The sequence below is a fragment of the Erythrolamprus reginae genome, chromosome 2 (genome assembly GCF_031021105.1).
Source record: "Erythrolamprus reginae isolate rEryReg1 chromosome 2, rEryReg1.hap1, whole genome shotgun sequence".
NCBI classification, from domain to species: domain Eukaryota; kingdom Metazoa; phylum Chordata; class Lepidosauria; order Squamata; family Dipsadidae; genus Erythrolamprus; species Erythrolamprus reginae.
In genome coordinates this window covers 23,668,630-23,684,367 of record NC_091951.1, presented here as the reverse complement: position 1 = coordinate 23,684,367, position 15,738 = coordinate 23,668,630, and the positions used below count along the sequence as shown (strand labels likewise).

Genomic DNA, 15,738 nt, shown 5'->3' with positions numbered 1-15,738 from the left:
GTTTGTTATCTATTGCATGCTCTTGTGTTGTTGTTAAAGGTGAACTAGTCGCTAACAGGGAGTACATTGTGATGTATGATTTTATGAACAACAGTTAAATCAGTTCGGAGGCGGCGTAGCTGTACATTTTCTAAACATAGTAATTGAAGTCTGGAGGAGTAAGGTAATTTGTTGCGTGAGGAGGAGTGGAGGACTCTTCTTGTGATTTCTGGACTCTTTCAATTGTATTAATGTCTGTTATGCAGTATGGATTCCAAACAGGTGAGCTGTATTCAAGAATTGGTCTGACAATTCCCGTAGTATCAATTTATCTTGTAGAGCCTAAAGAATTGCTCTGAGTAACCTTCCCAATTTCCAAAGGAAGTAGAATTTCCACCTTAATTATTCCGAGGCAGACCCCTTGGGCAAACCCCTTGGAGGGGGCTACTTTGTAAAAAGCTGATTTAGAAATTCCTTATCTTTTTTTAGTGTGACTCTCACTGGAGATCAAAACCACTCTACATCCTGTTAGAAGAAAAATCCAGGTCCAGGTCCAAGCCACGAATAAAATGCAGGCTGCTTAAGAAAGGAGGTCCGTTTATTGAGGAACAGAACCAACCTGCGGTTCCAGGACAGCTGACTGACTAGAATCTACCACCACTATTAGAAGAACAACAAAAAAGGCTTAATGCCCCATTTACTATGGCAGAATTACAACAAACTCTGAAAAACCAAAAAACCAATAAAGCTACTGGCCCAGACGCTATACCTGCTGAATTCTATAAACTAGATAGTAACGTACTTACTTTGAATATGTTAGAGATTTTTAACAGGATTATTATAAATGGTAAAATCCCAACTTCATGGTCACAAGCTCTAATAACGTTAATACATAAGCCAGGAACAGAGAAGGATAAAATACAAAATTATAGACCAATATCTTTATTAAATGTAGATAATAAAATATTTGTCACTATATATGCACTTAGACTTAAAATTTTTTAAAATGAAATTATTCATGAAGATCAGAATGGATTTTTGCCGGGAAGACAAATTAAAAACTATTTGAGGACAATTATAAATACATTGGAATTTTATGAACAAAGTCCAGACGAACAAATGGCGTTTGTATTGCTGGACACAAAGAAAGCTTTTGACAATGTAGATTGGACTTTTATGAAATTGCAATTAAACAAAATGAAATTTGGCACCAAATTTGTTAATTTAATAGATGCGATATACTCAAATCAAACAGCCAAAACTATATTAAATAATGATCAAACAGAAAGGTTAGACATACAAAGAGGGGTTAGACAGGGTTGCCCCCTCACCTCTGCTATTTATCTTAACATTGGAAACTGTGTTAATAAAAATAAGAGCAAACAAATATGTTAAAGGATTAGAGATTTAAAAAGAATCTTACAAAATCCAGGCATTCGCAGATGATGTTGACTTCATTATAGAGAATCCCCTGACCTCAATACCAAATTTAATAGATCTAATAGAAGAGTGTGGAAGTGTGGCAGGTTTGAAAATTAATAAAAGCAAGAGGCAACTGTTAATTAAAAATATGACAGAATCACAGAAAAAACACATGGAAAACTTGACAAATATGAAAATAGCAAAGAAAGTGAGGTATCTAGGTACAGTATTTGGATTACTGCTAAATCTATGTCTTTAAAAATGATAATTATACAAAACTTCAAGGTCAAATTAAAAAGGATTTAGAAATATGGGATTATTTACAACTTTCTCTACTTGGAAGAATCTCTACAATTAAGATGAATATTCTGCTCAAAGTATTGTTTTTATTCCAGGTAATTCCAATTAACCCTGGGGGAAACTTTTTCAAAGAATTAAAAAAGATTACTAAAAAATTTATCTGGCAAGGGAAAAAAGTGAGAATAAAACTAAGTACTGTACATTAGAAAATGTAAGATAGAGAGGTGAGCTCACCCTCCCAAACTGGAAATTATATTATCATGCTGCGGCTTTATCATAGATCAAGGAATGGCTAACCTTGGAGAATAGAAGATTATTGAATTTTGAGGGCCATGATTTAATGTTAGGCTGGCATGCCTTTGTATGGTTTGACAAGCATAAGAATCATTCATATTTTAAGAGACATATAATTAGAAAGTCATTATTGGAAGTATAGATTGATGTTTAAAAAAACCTTTGGGGACCCTGATAGTGGGGAAAAGGCTTGTGGCGATCCTGTGGGGAAAGAACAGGACATGGGGACCCTGAGGACCAGTTAAATGCCTATAGGAACCCTGTGGGAAATGGTAACGCTTGATGGGATGCTGAGGAAAGTCTTGATAATACCCCCACACACACACACACAGAAACAGACAGTATACCTTTATCAAATTAATATTTTCAATTTTTTCTCTCCAATTATAGCTTCACTTCTGAGATATATTTCAGTAAAATGAAACAGGCTGGAAGTTAAATACTCAAGCACTCCCAATGAAAGATCAATTTATGCATTTTCAAAACTCATCAACTTTTCCCTAATGTGGATTTCTTAGATTTTTTCTCCTGTGTGTAAACGTACATTACTTATAAGTAATTTGTATGGTTATCCCCTTCTATATATCCTCTGGTGTCACACCAGGTTAAAAAAGTGACTGAAATGTTTCCCTCAATGTGGACATTCAAAGGTTTTCTCTCCTGTGTGAGTCCTCTGGTGTGTCACCAGGCTGGAATTCTTACTGAAATATTTCCCACAATCAAGACATTCAAAGGGTTTCATCCTTATATGGGTCCTCTGGTGTTTCACCAGGTTAGATTTCTGACTGAAACATTTCCCACAAACTGGACATTCAAAGGTTTTCTCTCCTGTGTGAGTCCTCTGGTGTGTCACCAGGCTGGAATTCTTACTGAAATATTTCCCACAATCAAGACATTCAAAGGGTTTCATCCTTATATGGGTCCTCTGGTGTTTCACCAGGTTAGATTTCTGACTGAAACATTTCCCACAAACTGGACATTCAAAGGGTTTCTCTCCTGTATGAGTCCTCTGGTGTACCACCAGGTCATAATTCTGACTGAAACGTTTCCCACAATCAGGACATTGAAAGGGTTTCTCTCCTGTGTGAGTCCTCTGGTGTATCAACAGGCTGGAGTTCCAACTGAAACTTTTCCCACAAACAGGACATTCAAAGGGTTTCTCTCCTGTGTGAGTCTTCTGATGGTTAACCAAACTAGTATTCCAACTGAAACGTTTCCCACAATCAAAACATTCAAAGGGTTTCTCTCCTGTGTGAGTCCTCTGGTGTTCTACGAGGTTGCAACTCTGACTGAAACCTTTCCCACAAACTGGACATTCAAAAGGTTTCTCTCCTGTGTGAGTCCTGTGGTGTATGACTAGATCATAATTCTGACTGAAACTTTTCTCACAATCAGGACACTGAAAAGGTTTCTCTCCTGTGTGAGTCCTCTGGTGTTTAACCAAATTGGAATTCCGACTGAAATGTTTCCCACAAACGGGACATTCAAATGGTTTCTGTCCTGTGTGAGTCCTCTGGTGTATCACCAGGTGGGAATTTGCAATGAAGGTTTTCTCACAATCAGGACAGTTATAAGATTTCTTTCCTGTGTGCATCTGCATCCTCTAACGTACTACCAGTTGGAATTCTAAGTGAAAGTTCTCCCACAATCAGCTGTTTTCCCCTCATGTGTGTCCTCTGAAGCTTGCAAAAGCATTTACTGCACTGGGAACACTTATAGGACTTGTCTCCTGTGTGACTTCTTTCATGAAGCACAAGGGAACTGGTCCAAATAAATCATTTCCCACATTTGGATAATTTGTATGGTTTTCCTCCAATGTGAGTCAAAAATATGTGTGATCTTTTTTTGCATGGAGCTTTGATCCAAACTAATGTTTTCTTCCTCACAGGGAAAGGCCTGCATTACTATTTACAGACCTCCATTAGTGTCTATTTTTTGTGGCCATTCAATTGTCTTTTTCCTACCCACTCAGTTCTAGATATTTTTCTCTTTTTCTTAATGTAAAAAATAATCTCCTTTGAGCTTTTCATGTAATCTATGGTTGAGTTCTGCACACTGTACTTTTTCCCATTTGAAATCTCTTCTTGATTTTCTCCCCTTTGTCTCTCATCAGCTGGGGAAAGAGAAGAATTATGTGCTTTTCTGAAGGATCAATTTGCTTCCAGTCTTCAAAGTTTCTAGTTATTCTCAGTTGTCCTGACTGCTCTTAGTGGTATTCTCTTCATCTGTAAGATCTGAAATAAAAGTGTAAGTTGAAAATTGTTTCTTTATAAAATGGTTGCAGAAAATGTGAAAAAAGTGTACATCACAAGTAAAAAGCAAACATGCCACAATGCTGAAATAGCTTCTAATGTTAATTATGATTCATTTGATACAGTAAAGATTACTTCTAAAGAAGAACAACAACTGGAAGAAGAAATAATGGACTACTAAGACTTTGATCTACGTAAATTAACTAGATTTGTTGTTTAAGCATTTAAACTTTTCCTACCTTTCCTACTACTAATACTTTGATCTATGTAAATTAACTAAGCTTGTTGTTTAAGCATTTAAACTTCTCCTACTTCCAAAGAAGAAGAACAACTGGAAGAAGAATTTTGTGGATTACTAAGATTTGATTTCCGGACTAAATAGCATATAAGTATATGGATACCTCGATTGCATAATTAGATTAATTTGTATTTGAACAAATTTAATAGATAGCTTTGAAATCCTACTTTTTTACTTTTTCTTTTCTCCTCTCTCTGATGGATATAGAGATATTCGGAGATAAATTGTTGATATTAATTGTTGATATTGTTTTTGTTCAAGAAATTCATATTCTCTTTGGATAACCGATTGTATTACTATTAAGCTTTGTACAAGCATAACATCATAACCAATTTTTTTTCCAAAGAAAGACAAACTTAAGTAGACCTTGCTATAGAAAAGAAAGATTTTTATTGTAAATTGAATGGTAGAATTGAGTGACCTGTTTAATATCTTCAATATGTCTAATACGGCAACAATTCAAAAACCATCCAAGAAAACAACATCAAACCCAGTTTTGTCAACAACTTCCCCAACCCAAAGATCATTAGATAGTATGCTGAGGGCAGAAAAGGTGGGAGGTCAAACTTAGTCAGTGCCCATTTCCTATTGGCAATCCAGGAAACAATGATGAAGATGCAAGAAAAAATGGATCGCAACTATGAAAATGTGAGAGAGGAGATACAGAAGGTTGACAGTAGAATTACTAACCTGCAACAAATTTTGGAAAAAAATGAACAAAGGATAGAAGTAGTGGAGAAAAAGACACAATAGAATGAAAAGGCAGTGAAGGTTGTAGGAATTGGGTAGGTCTGGTGAAAAGAAAGAGCAAAAGTGACATGCTGCAAGAAAGAAGAGAAGATTAACCTATTCTGCAAAGCACCAGAAGGCAAGACAAAGGGTAATGGATGGAAACTAATGAAGGAGAGAAGCATCCTAGAAACAAGAATAAATTTCCTGAGAGCGACCAGAGGAAGAGCTTACCTTCCCAAGCTGTGGATGCTTCTCACTGGCTGCTTTGAAGAAGATACTCAGCCATTTGTCTGAGGTGGTGTGTGGACTCGTGATTGAGCAGGGGAGCGGGACTAGATGACCCACAAGGTCCCTTCCAACTCTGTTATTCCGTTGTTGTCATTATTATTATGGAAACGCTCTAAGTTCTCTCGCCCGAGGAGACGGATGGACTACAGGACCGCCAAGCTCACATCCAACTGTGTTTTTCTATATTCTGGTTCCTTCTCTGCTTCCTCGCTGCGGAGGAAACCAAGCCGCCTTTCTTGCTCCCAGCTTCTCCTCCCACCCGCCCTCAACTCACCCACCAGCTGCTGCTGCGACTCTCTGAAGAGCCCAGAAGAAACTCGACGCATCACCTTCCTCCCCTTCTCTTCCCTCCTTTCTAGCAATGCAGTACTTGATGGTTTTAACCTTTAAAGCTCAACCCCAGAGACCTCTGCTTACTGTAGCGACGGCTTTCTAGGCGCCCGTGTTGCCCATCTGATCGCCATCTAACGGTAGGAGAGGGTAAAACAGGCTCATCCCGTCTCCCTGTTAAGGCGTTTGCAAGACGTTTTCACGGATTATTTGCCATCAAGTCATTTGTGATTCTTAGCTACCCATGTTTTTAGCACAGTATCCTGCACTGAAGTTTTAATGCTTATTTAATAAACTATGAAAGGCGATAGTGGCCATTTCATCTATTCCAGTGGTTCCCAAAGTGGGTGGTATCGTTCCCGGGGGGGGGGACGGACACGACAGGGGGCGCTTAGAGGCAAGGATGGCAGCAGGGGGGCACTAAGAGGGGCCAGTGGGCAGCAGATGCTTCACCATCCCAGTAGCAACAAATGGCTGGCCATGCCCCCAAACCGGTCCTGTCCACACACCACTGCCCATGTCCACCCAATCACCTACTTGCTGCTTTTCCGCAACTTGGCATTTCGGGCCCACCCACCCTACCCCTGGCCTATATAACTTATTCACATGGGTTCTCGCCTTGCTAATGCCCCATTCGCTGCTCGCTCGCTCGCCCTGCAGTTTGCCCACCTGAAGCGCTGAGCCCCTGATCTGCCTGCCAGGTAAGCCTGCCTCTCTGTTCATGGTGCCGGCCGGCCTGCTGGCCTACAGCTGCTGCCTTGTGGAGCAGGACTCTGCAAGGCTTGTTGTGCTTTTGCATGCATGAACTGCAGAAGCCCCGTGACCATCATCCTACACAACTGAGGTCCTCCTGCCATTCATGCATGCAACTGCACAAGCCTTGCAGAGTCCTGCTCCATGAGGCAGCAGCGGTGCTGTGACTAGTCTCACAGAGACACATTACAGGTTAACAATTGTAGCGTGTTAGAAATCCACTGTGTGTGTGGAGACCTCACCAGTGAAGAAGAATTGAGAAAAGGACTTTGTGTTGCAATAATTTTATTATTAAACTTATTCACTGCACATCTGGCAGCTGGAGGCCATTCTGGGTGCCTTCCCTTGCCCTAACATTCATAGCAACACTGACGCTAACCAATTTTTTCCTTATCAAAAACTATTGATTTTTCTTACATTACACAATGCATTATTAAAAATGAAAGATTTTCCACAGTTCAATTTAATTCTCACACTGCCACCACAATGTGGGTTCCAATAGATATGTCAGAGTGCTTCTATCACCCATCAGACATCGAAGGCAAACAAGCAGAGAACTGCAAGAAAACAAGATCGTAGCACAAGTTGCTAATAAATTTTTAGATCATGTCATCAAAGCCATGTTCCCTTTTCTCTTCAACTCAATATTCCTAGACCTCATCTCTACCAGGTTCACCTGCAAGGCAGAATAGCCTTTTCATTTGAAATTTTAGTTTGCTTTTTCCGTTGGGCCTTGGGCCTATTCTCTCACCCATTGAACACTTCGCTTTGGAACCTCCAGGGGGCAGCCATCATTTTCATTGCACTCATAATCCCTTATTGCAGGGTGAATGTAGCAAAACAGCAGTTTCTCCCTCTCCCATGGGACAATGACTCAGAAACAGCCGCCATTTTGGCCTTGAGGCAGGTGTCACAAAATGCAGCTGCACCCACAAGTCCATCACATGGCCAAGGATGGAATCCAGGCAAATTGAAAATAACTGCTGTTTCCAGAATATAGTCCGGTGGCCTGGAACATGTGGACCTTCTTCAACAACTTCAGTTAAGAGATTTTCAAAGACTGTGGAGGAAGAGGCTGTGACGCCTGATGGGGTGGGAGTCAGCCCGAAGGATGGCAGGAAGGCAGCGGGAGAGGGAAAAAGACCTTCGGGACCCTGACGGTGGGGAAAAGGCTTGTGGCGATTCTGTGGGGAAAGAAAAGGACGTGGGGACCCTGGGGAGCAGTTAAATGCCTATAGGGACCCTGTGGGAAATGGCAACGCTTGATGGGATCCTGAGGAAAGTCTTGATAATACACACACACACACAAAAACAGACAGTATACCTTTATCAAATTAATATTTTCAATTATAGCTTCCGTTCTGAGATATCTTTCAGTAAAATGAAACAGGCTGGAAGTTAAATAATCAAGTTCTCAGCTATACTTCCAATGAAAGATCAATTTATGCCTTTTCTAAACTCATCAACATTTGCCTAATGTGGATTTCTTTGACTTTTTCTCCTGTGTGTAAACCTATATTACTTATAAGTCATTTGTATGGTTATCCCCTTCTATCCCTCTGGTGTCACACCAGGTTAAAAAAGTGACTGAAATGTTTCCCTCAATCTGGACATTCAAAGGTTTTCTGTCCTGTGTGAGTCCTCTGGTGTGTCACCAGGCTGGAATTCTTACTGAAACATTTCCCACAATCAAGACATTCAAAGGGTTTCTCTCCTGTGTGAGTCCTCTGGTGATTCACCAGGTTAGATTTCTGACTGAAACATTTCCCACAATCAGGACATTGAAAGGGTTTCTCTCCTGTGTGAGTCCTCTGGTGTTTAAGCAGGTCATAATTCTGACTGAAACGTTTCCCACAATCAGGACATTGAAAGGGTTTCTCTCCTATGTGAGTCATCTGGTGTATCAACAGGCTGGAGGTCCAACTGAAACTTTTCCCACAAACAGGACATTCAAAAGGTTTCTCTCCTGTGTGAATCTTTTGATGATTAACCAAACTGGGATTCCGACTGAAATGTTTACCACAATCAGAACATTCAAAGGGTTTCTCTCCTGTGTGAGTCATCTGGTGTTCTATGAGGTTGCAACTCTGACTGAAACCTTTCCCACAAACTGGACATTCAAAAGGTTTCTCTCCTGTGTGAGTCCTCTGGTGTATGACCAGATCATAATTCTGACTGAAACTTTTCTCACAATCAGGACACTGAAAGGGTTTGTCTCCTGTGTGAGTCTTCTTATGTTTAACCAAATTATAATTCTGACTGAAATGTTTCCCACAAACTGGACATTGAAATGGTTTCTCTCCTGTGTGAGTCTTCTGGTGTTTAACCAAATTGTAATTCTGACTGAAATGTTTCCCACAAACTGGACACTGAAATGGTTTCTCTCCTGTGTGAGTCTTCTGGTGTTTAACCAAATTGTAATTCTGACTGAAATGTTTCCCACAAACTGGACATTGAAATGGTTTCTCTCCTGCGTGAGTCTTCTGGTGTTTAACCAAATAGTAATTCTGACTGAAATGTTTCCCACAAACTGGACATTCAAATGGTTTCTCTCCTGTGTGAATTCTGTGGTGTATCACCAGGTGGGAATTTGCAATGAAGCATTTCCCACAATCAGGACAGTTATATGATTTCTTTTCTGTGTGCATCCTCTAATGTGCCACCAGTTGGAATTCTGAGTGAAAATTTTCCCACAATCAGCTGTTTTCCCCTCCTGTGATTCCTCTGATTCTTGCCAAAGCATTTATTGCACTGGGAGCACTTATAGGACTTCTCTCCTGTGTGGGCCCTCTCATGAAGCACAAGGGAACTGGCCTAAATAAATCATTTCCCACATTTGGATAATTTGTATGGTTTTCCTCCAATGTGGGTCATGTTATGCTTAATCTGTGATTTGCTATGCGTTCTTTTTCCAAAACAGGCACCTCTATGGAGCTTTTCCACCAATAATGTTTCTGAAGAGGTCAAAAATACATGTGATCTTTTGTTACATGCAGCTTTGATTCAAACTACTGTTTTCTTCCTCACAGGGAAAGGCCTGCATTACTATTTACAGACCTGCATTCAATTGTCTTTTCCCTACCCACTCACTTCTAGATATTTCTCTCTTTTTCTGAATGGAAAAAATAATCTCCTTTGACCTTTTCATGTAATCTATTGTTGAGTTCTGCACATTCTACTTTTCGCCATTTGAAACCTCTTCTTGATTTTCTCCTCTTTGTCTCTCACCAGCTGGGGAAAGAGAAGAATTCTGTGCTTTTCTGAAGGATCAATTTGCTTTCATTTTCAAAGTTGCTGGTTATTCTCAGTTGTCCTGAGTGCTCTTACTGGTATTCTCTTCATCTGTAAGATTGAAATAAAATTGGAGATTTAAAATTGTTTCTTTATAAAATGGTTGCAGAAGGTGTGAAAAAAGTGTACATGACAAGTAAAAATCAAACATGCCAAAATAGCTTCTAATGTTAATTATGATTCATTTGACACATTAAAGATTATTGAGGTCCAACTTCAAATATCCATTCAATCATGAAATTCATTGTTGACTTGGATCAATCACAAATTCTTCATACTGCAATTATTGGGTAAAATCTCTGCAATTTAGATAAATGTTTTACCAAACAGGCTATTTCTCTTTCATAGTTTAAATGTTTTAACTTTAACTCAATTCAAACCATGGCAGATGGACATATATAAGTTGGCATGTGAAAAAAACAAAAAATATTGCAAGGTGCTAAGGAAAGAGATCTGAGTTGATCAGATTTGAAATTGTATTTTGGTGCTTGTTGTTTTCTGGCAAAAAGAGTGAGTGATTCTCCAAAATAAGATGTTCCTTGAACTTGACAGGCATGAATAAAGATTCTGACGGCACAGGTCTTTATGGAATGATAAGGTTATAGAAAATGTTGATTTTAATCATCACTTCGTTAGACATGCCTTCCTCTTTGGGTGTCTCCCTAAGAAGATCTGTTAGAAAAGAAATGGTGGTGAGACGAGACTGGTGGACCTATGATCAAAGAGTATCATTTAGTTATTGTGACCCTATTCTCAAATCTAAAGGGGATTTGAAATCAGAAATATGTTTGCCATTGATTTATATATGTACATTTGACTGTATATTTCAAGTCAGTGGGCAATTTCTTTGGATGTAATATAATATTTGAACACTGGAAGAATATAACAGAATTATAGAGTTGGAAGGGATTTTGGAGGACTTTCAGTCAAATCCCCTGCTCAGGAGAGGAAGCTCTATATCAAATGGTTTTGTGACCTTGGTATCTAAAATAGAAGAATTTCCCAAAAAGGTATAATGTTGGAATGTAAAGAACAGATTTTATCATTTGTGGGGGACATGTGGCAAAGAAATATTGGAGTAGGATTCATATCTTAATACAGAAGATTCTTAAAGAGAATATAAAGATAAAACCATAAAGTTTTCTTTTAGTGAAAAACGAAATTGAAAAAAAATGAAAGTTTTCTCTCGTCCTCCCATTTTTCCATTATTTTTATTTCTTCTGTATTTTATGTTTTGATGAAATAGTAAAATAGCTTCGTAACAAAAATTCTTAACACTCTAAACAGTTATTATGAAATATATCTAGAAATGCTGCGGATGGATGATACAATTTTAGATATACCCATGAAGAGGTACAAATACACACACGTACAAATATGTATATACAGTATGTGGAAAATCCATGTGTTTTAAGCATGAAAGCTGTCCCAAAACCCAAAATGCTTACAGTCAAACCTTCTTTGCTAACTTTAAAGGTGTTGGGGGCTTTAACTGATAAAATGATGCCTAAAGACTCTGCAAGATTTGAAGTACCAGTTTTGCCATGGAAACGCTCAGTTCCAAGGAAGGGCAGAAAATACTCTCCACAATCACTCTGATAGCATTCCTATTGAAGCAGTCCTCACTTACTGACGGCATTTGGGACTGGCATCCAAGTCACTAAGCAGCTGATCAGGAAGCATGATATCACATGACAATACCAACTTACATCTGCTCCTCTGCAGTTTTTAAGCAAATTGCTAGGTTTTTAAAGGCAGTTTCACCTGACTGTGGTTTGCAACTTCCTGCTTTCTTTCACACTGATTTTGCTTGTAACTGTGAAGGCTTATGGAACAATTGATAAGTGAGGATTACCTATAGAACTGAACATCCCAAAGGTTCTACCTATTTTTTTAAAAAAATACTGGCTTAAACACAGTTGAACCTGATTAATGCATGGATGGGATACCAATAGGAAATACCTACTGCTTTTTGGGCAGACATGGAAACAAAAAAGCAAAAATCCCAAAAAAGCAAAAATCCCAAAAAAGCAAAAATCCCTAATCCTGGGGATTTCCAATATTATTGCCAAAAAATCAAGCAGGTCAATAACAGAACAACAGAGGTAGAAGGGATCTTAGAGATCTTCTAGATCTAGATCAATCCCCTGCTCAGTCATGAGAGGGCATACCACTGTGGGTAAATGGCTGTCCAGTTTCTTGTTAAAAGTTCCTGGGGAACCTGACAACTCTATGGTATAAAACAGAGGTCCCCAACCTTTTTTGCACCAGGGACCGGCTTTCAGCTAGACCAGTTTTCCATGGCCCGGTGGGGGGGGGGGGGGGAGCTAGCTGTCAGCGGCGCCGTAAAAGGGGCGATCAAGAGAGGAATGGGTGAATGAATGGACGGAGGGTGGGAAGGAAGGAAGGAAAGAGGGAAGGTACAGGAACAGAAGAAGGGTGCAAAGAAAGGTGTGAAAGGGGAGAGTAAGAGAGGAAGGAGTGAAAGAAGGGAATGAGGGAGGAAAGAAGGGAGGAAGGAAAAGGAAAGCAAGAAATGGAGGGAGGAAAGGAAGGGAGGAAAGGAAGGAAGGAAGGAAGAAAGAAGGAAAGAGGGAAGGTACAGGAACAGAGGAAGGAAGCAAGGAAACTTATGAAAGGGGAGAGTAAGAGAGGAAGGACTGGAGGGAGGGAGGGAAGAAGGTAGGAAGGAGAAAGAAAAGAAATAGAGGAAGAAAAGGTAAAAGAGAGAAAGAAAAAGAGCAAGAAAGAAAGAAAGAAAGAGAAAGAAAGAAAGAAAGAAAGAAAGGCAACTTCAAAGAAAGGCTCACTGAGCATCTCTCTCTCTCTTTCTATCCCTCTTTCTTTCTTTCTCTTCCTTTCTCTCTCTCCTCTTCCTTTATCTCCTCTTTCTCTCCCCCCTCTCTCCCCCTTTCCCTCTCTCTTTCTCTCTCCCTCTCTTGCTATCTCTCCCCCCTTTCCCTCTCTTTCTCTCTCTCCCCCCTCTCTTTCTCTCTCTCTCCCCCTCTTTCTCTCTCTTCTCACTTTCTCTCTCTTGTTTTCTTTCTGTCTCTTTTGCTTTCTCTCTCTCTCAATCTTTCTCTCTTGTTTTGTTTCTCACGCTCTTTCTCTCTCTTGTTCTCTCTCTCTTGCTATCTCTTTCTCTCCCCCCCCTTTCTCTCACTCTCTCTTTCCCACTTTCTCTCTATCTTGCTGTCTGTTGCTTTCACTCACTCTCGTTCTCTCTCCGTTCTTCTCAGCGGTGACGCGCGCACGCCCTGCCCGCCTCACATTTGCCGAGAGGACTTTCGCCCCGGGCTCTCAGCAAGGGGGTTTGCATGAGAGGCGGGGCCGGCGGAAGGTGATATTCAATGTCGGGGGCGCACGGGCGGTTTTGCGCGCGCTCCCTATCTCCCTGCTAGCCCACTCGGAATACGTATTCAAAATAAGAAAAGCCTTTGCCGGCGAAGGCTTTTCTTATTTTGAATACAGTATTCCGAGTGGGCTAGCAGGGAGATAGGGAGCGCGCGCAAAACCGCCCGTGCGCCCCCGACATTGAATATCACCTTCCGCCGGCCCCGCCTCTCATGCAGCCCCCTTGCTGAGAGCCCGGGGCGAAAGTCCTCTCGGCAAATGTGAGGCGGGCAGGGCGTGCGTTCCGGGTGCGGGAGGAGCTGCGGTGAAAGGCAGGAGGTGGCAGAGGAGCAGAGGGGGCAAATCGGGCGGGCGGTGGGCAGCGCGGAAAGGCCGAGGGGGCCCTGGCGCCGCGGACCGGCTGAAAACCCCCAACGGCCCGGTCCCGGTCCGCGGACCGGCGGTTGGAGACCCCTGGTATAAAAGATAGAGAAGAGATCATTAGAGGGTCAGCTATACTGGACTTAATACCAACAGGAAGGTTCGTTTGAAGAGAAGAAATAAAAGCAACAGACATGACTGGGGGCTTGAGGCAGAAATACATGAAAAACAACTGTAGGAATTGGGTAAATCAAGTCTTGTGAAAAGAAGGATTATAGATGACATGTTTCCAAATGTAAAATAATGCACTTGGGGAAAGGAAACCTCAATCTGAATATTGTATTGGCAGTTGTGTGTTAGCAAAAACTTCAGAAGAGAAGGATTTAGGAGTAGTGATTTCTGACAATCTCAAAATGGGTGAGCAGTGTGGTCGGGCGGTAAGAAAAGCAAGTAGGATGCTTGGCTGCATAGCTAGAGGTATAACAAGGAAGAAGAGGGAGATTGTGATCCCACTATATAGAGCGCTGGTGAGACCACATTTGGAATACTGTGTTCGGTTCTGGAAACCTCCCCTACAAAAAGATATTGACAAAATTGAACGGGTCCAAGGAGGGGCTACAAGAATGGTGGGAGGTCTTAAGCATAAAACGTATCAGGAAAGACTTCATGAACTCAATCTGTATAGTCCGGAGGACAGAAGGAAAAGGGGGGACGTGATCGAAACATGTAAATATGTCAAAGGGTTAAATAAGGGTCAGGAGGGAAGTGTTTTTAATAGGAAAGTGAACACAAGAACAAGGGGACACAAGCTGAAGTTAGTTGGGGGAAAGATCAAAAGCAACATGAGAAAATATTATTTTACTGAAAGAGTCGTAGATGCTTGGAACAAACTTCCAGCAGACGTGGTTGGTAAATCCACAGTAACTGAATTTAAACATGCCTGGGATAAACATATATCCATCCTAAGATAAAATACAAAAAATAGTATAAGGGCAGAATAGATGGACCATGAGGTCTTTTTCTGTCGTCAGTCTTCTATGTTTCTACACATTCCAATACTTGAGGTCCTGCCACAAAGAAGAGAAGATTAAGAGATTATCTTCCAAAGCACCAGAAGGCAAAACAACACCTAGTGGATGGAAACCAATGAAGGAGGGAAGCATTCTAGGAACAAATTTCCTGACAGCGACCAGAGGAAGGGCTTGACTTCCCAAGCTGTGGATGCTCCTCACTGGCTGCTTTAAAGAAGATACTCAGCCATTTGTCTGAGATGTTGTATGGTCTCTTGACTGAGCAAGGGGCGGGACTAGATGATCCACAAGGTCCCTTCCAACTCTGTTATTCTGTTGTTGTCGTGGTGATTATTATTATTATTATTATTATTATTATTATTATTATTATTATTGAAACGCTCTAAGTTCTCACCCTCGAGGTGGGGGTTGGAATACAGGACCGTCAGGGTCGCATCCAACTGTCTTTTTCTATATTCTGGTTGCTTCTCTGCTTCCTCGCTGTGGAGGAAACCAAGCCGCCTTTTTTGCTCCCACCCTCTCCTCCCACCCGTCCTCAACTCACCCACCAGCTGACGCTGCGACTCTCGGAAGAGCCCAGAAGATACTCGGCGCACCACCTTCCTCCCCAGAGCGACCCGCGGCTAGACCGAACCCTTCTCTTCCCTCCTTTCTAGCAATGCAGTACTTGATGGTTTTAACCCCTTAAAGCTCAACCCCAGAGGCCTCTGTTTACTGTAGCAACGGCTTTCTAGGCGCCCATGTTGCCCGCCTGACCGCCCTCTCCCGATAGGAGGAGGTAAAGCAGGCTCATTCCTTATCTCCCTGTTAAGACGTTTGCAAGACATTTTCACGGATTACATGCCATCAAGTCATTTGCGACTCCTAGCAACCCACCTTTGTCACCCATCCAAGTGAATTAATGAAACGTGACACTACTTAATTTGGGAAGGCTAGCTACATGCTGAGCCCTAAACTTTCATGAAGTTCTTACAGGGTTACAGAATAAGAGTTGGAAGGTAGCAATTCTTCAAGCAGGGAGGGGAGCCTATTCTATACCTTACAAATGGTTGTC

At 41.1% G+C, this 15,738-nt stretch overlaps 1 protein-coding gene across 1 annotated transcript; it reads right to left on the bottom strand.

Annotated features, from left to right (window-relative positions):
* Positions 1-908: 908 nt before the first annotated feature.
* LOC139159975 (zinc finger protein 271-like) lies at positions 909-15,301 on the bottom strand. Its single transcript, XM_070737463.1, has 3 exons — positions 15,229-15,301; positions 8,327-9,990; positions 909-3,291 (listed from the first exon to the last, which is right to left on the bottom strand). The coding sequence occupies exons 2-3, from the start codon at positions 9,294-9,296 to the stop codon at positions 2,627-2,629; spliced, it is 1,635 nt and encodes a 544-aa protein (XP_070593564.1). The 5' UTR covers positions 9,297-9,990; positions 15,229-15,301; the 3' UTR covers positions 909-2,626.
* Between the last annotated feature and the right edge of the window lie 437 nt (positions 15,302-15,738).